Source organism: Oncorhynchus nerka, linkage group LG2, assembly GCF_034236695.1.
Source record: "Oncorhynchus nerka isolate Pitt River linkage group LG2, Oner_Uvic_2.0, whole genome shotgun sequence".
Classification (NCBI taxonomy): domain Eukaryota; kingdom Metazoa; phylum Chordata; class Actinopteri; order Salmoniformes; family Salmonidae; genus Oncorhynchus; species Oncorhynchus nerka.
The window spans coordinates 66,464,248-66,473,957 of NC_088397.1; the positions used below are offsets into that span (position 1 = coordinate 66,464,248).

Sequence of the window (9,710 nt, forward strand, 5' to 3'; positions counted from 1 at the left end):
ACCTCATCACAGCTGCCTCAGGTAGAATGAGCCTGGCTGGCTTTCTTGTAGGAAACCTAGATAAACAGGCAAAGATAAACGACACCCTGAGAGAGTCATCTCTCTTCTCTAATCCCCCGAGTCCTCCTTATCACATGTGATTGGTGGAGCTGTTTGCCCCTATGGAACTCTGGGAGAATGTGTGAGAATCCATGCTGGAAACTCTTTTCGTCTTTACTTCTTAATGCTGTCAATGTACTTTTATCATTCAACTGGACATAATAATTATAGAGGAAACCCTAAATTAGTGTATATCTTATTTTGGTGTAGATTTCCTCTATCTGTATCCTGTCTGAGTCAGTTAGCATTTTCTACTGAATGAGTGGAAACAAATGGTACCTTCCATTAGCCAATGACTGTGGATGAGTGGTCACTACCTGTGAGTCCAGCAGCCAAGTAACTATTAGAGCTGGATAAAGGAGGTGGTGGGCTGTTAGTTTGCTAGTGAGAGCCCTGCTTAGTAAAGCGAGGGATGAGGAGAAGAGTAAACTTATGCTCAATCTGAACACAGCTGCTCTGCTCAACTTCTCCTCACATAGCTCTGTTTGGACACATGAGACATTTGCTCATAAGACAGATGCAGCTGGGGCTGAGGCAGGCAGATATTTGTGTTAATACTCCCCACGGTCTGTAAATAACTTGGTTGTCCTCTTTACGCTCTCTGGGATATATTCAGATATATTCAGTCCCTGTGGGTAGGGTAATATAGTGGAGTGGAGCAGTGAGACACAGGAGGTTGGTGGCACCTTAATTGGGGAGAACTGGCTTCTGGTAATGGCTGGAGCAGAATGAGTAGAATGGTATTAAATACATCAAACTCCGTTATCAGCCTTCCTCCCCTCAGCAGCCTCCACTTATGTGAGGACATTGTGTTTAAACGGAGTCAAATATATGCCCTGAGGGAATACATGAAAAATATATATATGCAGTGAAATGTGTGGTTTTACAAGGTTAGCCATAGCAGTACAGCACCCCAGGAGAAAATCAAGGTTAAGTGTCTTGCTCAAGGGCACATCAACAGATTATTCACCTTGTAGGCTCAGGTATTCGAATCAGCAACATATTGGTTACTGGCCCAACACTCTAACCGCTAGGCTACCTGCCACCCTACAAATGAGGGCAAATTAGATGAGAAAATATATAATTTATTCCAACTTTTGTAAAGAAATCTTTGTGGTCTTTCATTTTATCATTCAATTATTTGATAACGGGAATGATAAAAACGGTTTAAAAAAACAGTATTCTGGTGACTAAATGGTCCAAATGGTTTCTCAAGCTGGCGTGATTTCTACCACTCTTGATGCAATTTGCCTTGAGTTCTAGATGTTTCTAATTAACAACATAGGGTTGTTCAATTTGATTTCAATCCCTTTTTGACCGCACCCCTTTTGATTTGAACAAAACTTTCTATACATATTTTTCCATGTTAGAAGTGGTCAGAAAGTAACTTTTTGGACCTGAATGCCAAAACATTTAGGAGATAGAGGTGCTCCAAGTTTTGCATACCCCACCCTACCATGAGACGTTCATGTCTTCATCACTGGAAAAGATAAACGGTTGAGGATGATATAATTTAAAAGCTTAAAAACAGGTTTGGCAAACTATTTATAATTTCTAAAATGTTATATTTTTTTTAACTGTCACTTTTTAACCATTAACGCCAATTATCTAAAAACACGTAAACACAGATTTTGTTTGTGTGCCTTTGACCATATTTCTCATAATCGGAGGTGTTTGTGTTGTGCCTGCCATCGGTTGAGACAACATGCTCTTGAAAACAGGGTGGGTGTCATGTTTTGGCTGATAAATGTACTGAAATGGGAATACATTTTTAATTTCCTCTTTCAAATGGTAGCACAAAGATGGTTGACATAACTTTTATGAAAAACATTTATTTCAAGAAATGACAAAATAGTTTGACAACCCTGTTTGTAAGCTTTTCAACTATATCCAACTCAACCATTTATATTTGTCAGTGATGAAAACAAGGATGTCTCACAGTAGTGTGGGGTATGCAAAATGGGGTATCTTTCAGCACCTCTATCTCCTGAATGTTTTGGCACCAAAAAGTAACTTTCTGACCTCTTCTACTATGGGCAAATGTGTATGGAAAGTGTCGTTCAAATCAAAAGGGGTTCGGTCAAAAAGTGAAATCTTTGACATCAAATGGAACAACCCAGTAATTAAACCCTGCTTTGCGTTCAAAGTGGAATTATTATTTTACCCCATAATGTCAAAGTGGAATTATATTTTTTTGTTGTTGAAATTTTAACTAATTAATTAAAAACAAAAAACTGAAATGTCTTGAGCATCAGGGTAGCCTAGTGGTTAGAGCGTTGGACTAGTAACCGAAAGGTTGCAAGTTCGAACCCCTGAGCTGACAAGGTACAAATCTGAATAAGAATTTGTTCTTAACTGACTTGCCTAGTAAAATAAAGGTCAAATTTAACCCATGTTTTAGGGCAAGCCTAAATAAGTTCAGGAGTGAAAAAAATTCTTAACAAGTTATGTAACCGATGTGAAATGGCTAGCTAGTTAGCGGTGTGCGGGCTAATAGCGTTTCAATCGGTGACGTCACTCGCTCTGAGACCTTGAAGTAGTTGTTCCCCTTGCTCTGCAAGGGCTGCAGCTTTTGTGGAGCGATGGCTAACGATGCTTCGTGGGAGGCAGTTATTGATGTGGGCAGAGGGTCCCTGGTTCGAGCCCAGGTAGGGGTGAGGAGAGGGGCGGAAGCTAAACTGTTACATTGATGCTGTTGACCTGGATCACTGGTTGCTGCGGAAAAGGAGGAGGTCAAATGGGTGGTGAGTGTAACGGATGTGAAACGGCTAGCTAGTTAGCGTGGTGCGCGCTAATAGTGTTTCAATCGGTGACGTCACTCGCTCTGAGACCTTGAAGTAGTTGGTCCCCTTGCTCTGCAAGGGCCGCAGCTTTTGTGGAGTGATGGGTAACGATGCTTTGAAGGTGAATGTAGTCTGTGTGCAGAGGGTCCCTGGGACGAGGAGAGGGATGGAAGCTATACTGTTACAGTTAAGTAATAAGTTGCATTGACTCTGTGTGCAATAACAGTGTTTAAAATGATTTTTGAATGACTACCTCATTTCTGTACCCCACACATACACATCTGTAAAGTCCCCCAGTCGAGCAGTGAATTCAAACACACGTTCAACCACAAAGACCATGGGGGGTTTCCAATGCCTCGCAAAGAAGGGCACCTATTGGTAGATGGGTAAAAAAAAAGTTTAAAAAAGACATAGAATATTTTGAGCATAGTGAAGTTATTAATTACACTTGGGATGGTGTATTACACCCAGTCACTACAAAGATACAGGCGTCCTTCCTAACTCCGTTGCGGGAGAGGATTCACCTTCCAGCAGGATAACCTTAAACACAAGGCCAAGTCTACACTGGAGTTGCTTACCAAGAAGACAGTGAATGTTCCTGAGTGGCCGAGTTAAAGTTTTTACTTAAATATACTTGAAAAATCTATGGCAAGACCTGAAAATGGTTGTCTAGCGATGATCAACAACCAATTTGACAGAGCTTAAAATTAATATTTGGGCAAATGTTGCACAATCCAGGTGACTTAGAGACTTACCCAGAAAAACTCACAGCTTCAACAAATTATTGACTCAGGGTTGTGAATACTTATGTAAATGAGATATTTCTGCATTTCATTTTCAGTAAATTGCACAAAAATGTAAATACATGTTTTCACTTTGTCTTTCATCCACTGTAAGTCAAAGGGATATGAATACTTTCTGAAGGCAATGTATTTTCTATGGAAAAAAATCGATGGAAAAGTTCATGGAAACATAGCTAATGACACAACAAATATTTCCAATTTCAAATAATACAATGTTTTATTTTTGGCAGCTTATAGTCAGAACATAGTGATAACATTTGTAAAAATATTGTGAAACATTGTCTATTGTTCAGAATGAGAGTCTGTTAGTGGCTGACCTGGAGTCAGATGTAGCCAATGATGTCATTACAGATAATAGGCTGTCTGCTGCCAGTCTGCATGAGGGCAGTGAATTGATAGAAGTCTGTGTCTAGATCATGAAGGCCAGAGTGGGACTGGTGGAAGAAGGGGGACTGGCGCGGGGCAGGGGCCTGCACCCCTAGGGGGCAGGAGAGTCGTTTGGGGGCCATAGCTGTCCGACTCACACGAGAAGAAGAATCTGAGGACCTCATCCTCACCCTCTCCTCTACACTCTTTGACATGCCAGCTATTTTCCGCCTCATGTTGACCAAGAAGCCTCGAGCCAGTCTGCACCCAGAGCTGGGCTTCAGTTCTGCTGGTTCGGGGAAGTCCGGTAGGTCCATCCAGTTCTGTATGAGGTCAGCAAAGCTGTTGTCCCCCAGTACCAGAGGTTGTCTGTTCCGTCCCCGCGTCAGCAGCGATGTGGTCCAGTCCTCAGGGTCATTGGCCTCGAATGAGGTCCAACTCTCCAGGGATGCGTCTGATGTGGATTTGGGTCGGACCCGGCCACTGGGGGCCAGGTTGGTGCGGAGGCAGGCAGAGGAGGACACCCGTACATTCCTGGTCCTCCTGAGAACCACGCCCTCGTCCTGCCAGGAGGCCTCAGAGTAGCCAGAGTCAAACTCCAGACTTTTCTCACTACTGGGGGAGGTCAGACCCAGGCCAAGGCCCAGACCCAGCCGGCTGCCTGCATCCTCCTCCTCCTCCAGTGGACTGGCCAGACAGCAGGCTGAGTCATAGGTGCTGGCCGTACTAGCGTCAGAGATGCGCAGACGGGTACGGCGCTCCAGCTGAAGTGCCCTCTGATAGCAGGCTCGTGCCACTGCAGAGCGGTGGGCAGGGGTGATTGCAGGGGCAGCAGCAGGGCAGGTCCTTCTAAAGTGCTTCAGGTCCTGCAGGGACCTCATCATGTAGTGCATCTGGTCCCGCAGGCAGCATCCAGAGTCACGCAGACACAGCTGGGAGGGACAGAGAGTACACAGAGTCAGACACAGGCTGGTACACACACACTATGACACATTACTATGTTCACTTAAAGAAAACAAAGTCAGTGGTTGAGTGCTATTCTTTTGTTGTTGCAAATATTTTTTATTAAGCCGGTGAATACAAAATGATATAATGCATGTTGTAAATCATGTCCAGCCTGCAGCAGATGTTTGATAGACTGAACATTCTTTATGAAGTCTGGTGAACTCTTTCTAATAAGCACACTGCATTTGTTGGTGACTATAATAGAGACCGGCTCTGTCGGACAGGCTCAGACTTGCTGATTGGGTGACTGCTGCTACGTTTCAACTGTATGAAAGAGCTACACCTCTTCTCTAATGTTGAACTTTCACAGCAACGCACAGCCACAATAAAAATGGCCCTACCTGTCCTGCTGTCTCACACCACACTTGAGCAGTTTTCATATAGATCCACCCACACCAAATGTAATATCAAAGTTACCTCCCACCACACCTACTGTACGTTCATTTACTTCACCACACCTGTGCCTAAATGTGTGTAACACAACCATCATCCGCCCACAGCATAATGTATTTGAGGTTTTATTTTAACAATATTAAACAACAAGTCTCCCTTCTTCCTAACACTGCAATATAAAGGCTGAAGTCTTATGGAAATGATGGCTACTTTTCTGCAGGGGGATCTGCAGGGGGATCTGTAGGGGATCTGTAGGGGGATCTGTAGGGGATCTGTAGGGGGATCTGCAGGGGGATCTGTAGGGGGATCTGTAGGGGGATCTGTAGGGGGATCTGCAGGGGGATCTGCAGGGGGATCTGTAGGGGGATCTGTAGGGGGATCTGCAGGGGGATCTGCAGGGGGATCTGTAGGGGGATCTGTAGGGGGATCTGTATGGGGATCTGTAGGGGGATCTGTAGGGGGATCTGTAGGGGGATTGAGGTTTCTCTGATGTAGTTCAAGGCACAGGATGTAGGTATAATGGTGTGTGTCTCCTTAAGAGTGCTGTGTGCCTGCATATGAAAGTCAGCTGTGACATACTAAAGACCATATGCTCTAATTTCCTCTCCCTCTGATTCACAGGGACCCACTCTGATTGGTCCAAACCAACCAGTGAGCAGCGTCGGCTTACACTCCAAATCAAACAGGGTTGACCGAGCATAAAAGTGTGTGAACCACACAACGTTACCTCTAAAGGAAAAAGGTGGGCTATAAAACATACACAACAAAACACACACACTGATACTTAAAAAGTGGGATCGAAGAGTAAATCATATGGCCCTGGAAGAGATTGTAACTGTTAGTTAAAAATAAAACATTGAGAGGATCCATTAACTCTTTTTCATGTCAGTGATAATACCATATGACAGTACCAAATGGCATTACAATTGTCATGATGGCATGTGACCTTCACCTTCAAGCCCTTTATTGGGGGGGGGGGCTGATCTGACAATGAGGTGAGAAATGTTTAGCAGACCAGAGGAGGAGAGACATAAAGCCCTCTGAGACACAGGTTAATGTGCCAAGACCTTCAGCCTCTGTTTGCTCTCATGACAACACTATTAGATGCAACAGGAACTGGAGTCCGCAGCCACAACACAGGTTGTGTGGTACTCTCATAAAGACACACCACTGCCTATAAAAGTCTGACTTAGATGAAACATTATAATTTAGCTATAGTATCATAAACTTCCTGCAGGGATGCAAAAACATGTGTCCAAAAAGGACAAAGTGATTAAACACCATATCTACGTTCAAGAGTAAAGTTAAATACAACAAGGAAGGAAATGATGATGGAGCCCTTTCCATACAGAGAACATTTAAATCATCTCTAGCAAATTAAACAACCATATGCTTCCTAAATTTAGAACACATTTACAAACTGCTATTTCTTTGTTTACCCGACACATGGCATAGCCTGCAGCGGATAGCACCACTCAGCTGAGGCATTTGGGCATGGGCATCTATAGTCATTATGCGGGACAACGTCGTCTGTGGACAGAGCGTTGCCCTGCAGATGGTGTCCCCGTATGCTGGTGTATAACGCCATTATTTCAGGGACTGACAGTTCATTTTAGCGTTTATAAATTCATTGCGCCTATTTAATTTAAAATGTGGCAGGCCTGTAGTTTATCTAATTAATTGTCGTTTTACGCACAGAATAATGTCAATTTGATAAGACTGTGCATAAAACAAATAAGATGCCATTGTCCACTAATGTACTGTATTGCATGATAATCTATGCTTAGGTTACAGAAGGGAAAAATACTTACCATTTTATTTATTTTAGCATCACCGTGACAATTAACTCCTAAAATAGAAAAAAGAGGAGATGAATTTCTGTACGTTTTAGTCTAGAAGTATAGTAAGAGCAAACTCCTTCAGAATTGTATAATTAGTCTGTTGATACTCACATTTGATATGGCACGTTGAATCCAGTTTGACATTAATCCCTAAAGGGTTGATGTCTTCCCATAAAGTAAATTTTGCGCACAGCTGTTGGTATGAATCCTCGTGACTGAAGGCGCACGGTGAAGTTGTAGTGATTTTATCTGTTTCGTTTTCTCCAGCGTGCGCTCTCCAGCCAGTTATAGAGCGTCGCATCTCTGAAGCAGTGAAGCAGCCAATCAGAGTTTAAAATCTGATCAAGTGAATAGCTAGCTAGTCGCCACCTCTTTGCTACACACATCTGTATCATAATCTTCTAGACATTCACACATCATGCGCTTGTCATCGGTGGCCTACATTTAATTTAAAATGGACTTTGTGTCACTGTTCTACACACACTACCCCATAATGTCAAAGTGGAACTATGTTTACGACATAAAAAAAAAAAACTTTGTCATAAAAATGGAGCCTATGCATTTACTAAAACAATGTTTTTATCAATGACAGATGTGTATAAATATTTGTGTCATGTTTTGGTACTAAACATGCCGTTTTTTTATTTTACCCCTACTATAAATATAGGTTGAGAAATTCTTCGGGCGTCTCTGAGGTCACGAGTTCAATTTGTCACGACGATTATTCTATGGAAGACCCCTGTGGAACCAGCAATCCCAAATGGGAAACTGTTCAATCTTTAAAGTATGTGAGGCTGCATTGTGCTTTTACGGTATTCCAGCAACTGGAACACAATTCGCTGGTAAAAAATTTAATCAGCCCTAAAATAAATGTCAAATCTGGCCTATATGTTGTGGAGGATCCAACGGAATGTAATCTATAGTCTAAGTACATTAAACACATAGCTAAGTGCTTTAAGTATATTGCGCACAAACACGACTGAAATGATTGAAATTACAGATTAATTAAATGTTTGAAAATTAAAGCACGGGGGCTGCCAGAGGGATAGAAATGTATAGGGCCACATTTGTCGCCATCTAGTGAGATATATGCTGAAAGCCACTGAGCAGGTGATAATCACCTACAGTCAATGGGTCGTCACCCATTTGCACCATTGTCTCATGTATTGTTATTCATGTCAGTGTGAAGGTTCACTGTTAATTGGACGAATCCAAATTTGATGGTCTACTATTCATGTGCAGATGTTTTCCTCTCCTCAACCATGATGTGACCAGGTCTGTGTAGGTGCATCATATTCCTGTGACATGTCTCAACCTGCTTCTACAACTTATCCTTTTTCTAGAAGTGAGTAGTTCAACACATTTAGTCCACACATATTTTTTCATATGGTGCAAAATCCAATGTATAACCTAGTTCTCCAGATGCCTGACAATTCCATCCTCTAATGCTTATTCTAATGTACTAAAACCAGCCCCAGCTACCTCAATGACATCTTGTAATGTCCATGGGGCTGATTTTATAATGATGTGCCATGTTTTAATTAAGTAATTCACAAGATGCTTTTAGGGTCTTTTGGATGTGTTTTTATGAAAAGGGCCACTACTTTCTATAAAAGGGTCCATCATTATCATTTAATGTCTCTGAAAAAATGTCCATTAACAACTGCACACTTCAATTATAAACGTTTTCATGTGTGTAATAGCAGCTGTAAATGACACTGCATCTACATTTTGGATCAATTATGGCTGTTTTCTTTAAATGCATTAGGCCTAAGTAATTACACTGTTCCACTTCTTTTGAATGGGTTTGTGGCCATTACTGCATTATGACCGATCGAAATGTGAATTCATTTTAGGAACATCCAGGCCTTTCTTTCTAATGGATTATATATACAGTATACATGAATTAATATGCAGTTTTCATGTTCCCAATCTCTTTCCTGTTAATGTGATTGTTAGATAATAGAACATGTTATCAGTTATCAGTATTACTGCATTGTCGGAACTAGAAGCACAAGCATTTCGCTACACTCGCATTAACATCTGCTAACCATGTGTATGTGACAAATAACATTTGATTTGATTTGATCTTGATTTTAGGATCATAAATGTGGCAAGACCAGGCAGAGTTGATGTGGTCATGTACTGTATATCTGAGGTGGAGTACAGTGCATTCGGAAAATATTCAGACCCCCTGACTTTTTTTCACATTTTGTTACATTACAGCGTTATTCTAAAATAGATTAAATATATTTTTTTCATCAACCTACACACAATAAACACCCCATAATAACAAAGCAAACTGGTTTTTAGACATTTTTGCAAATGTATTAAAAATAAAAAACAGAAATAACTTATTCACATTTGTATTCAGACCCTTTATCCTGTTTCTATTGATCACCTATGAGATGTTTCTACAA

At 41.6% G+C, this 9,710-nt stretch overlaps 1 protein-coding gene across 1 annotated transcript; it reads right to left on the bottom strand.

Moving 5' to 3' along the window:
• Positions 1 to 3,876: 3,876 nt before the first annotated feature.
• LOC115145971 (PAK4-inhibitor inka1-like) lies at positions 3,877 to 7,567 on the bottom strand. Its single transcript, XM_029687699.2, has 3 exons — positions 7,402 to 7,567; positions 7,261 to 7,298; positions 3,877 to 4,983 (listed from the first exon to the last, which is right to left on the bottom strand). Exons 2-3 carry the CDS (start codon positions 7,261 to 7,263, stop codon positions 4,009 to 4,011), a joined length of 978 nt encoding a protein of 325 aa, XP_029543559.1. The 5' UTR covers positions 7,264 to 7,298; positions 7,402 to 7,567; the 3' UTR covers positions 3,877 to 4,008.
• Between the last annotated feature and the right edge of the window lie 2,143 nt (positions 7,568 to 9,710).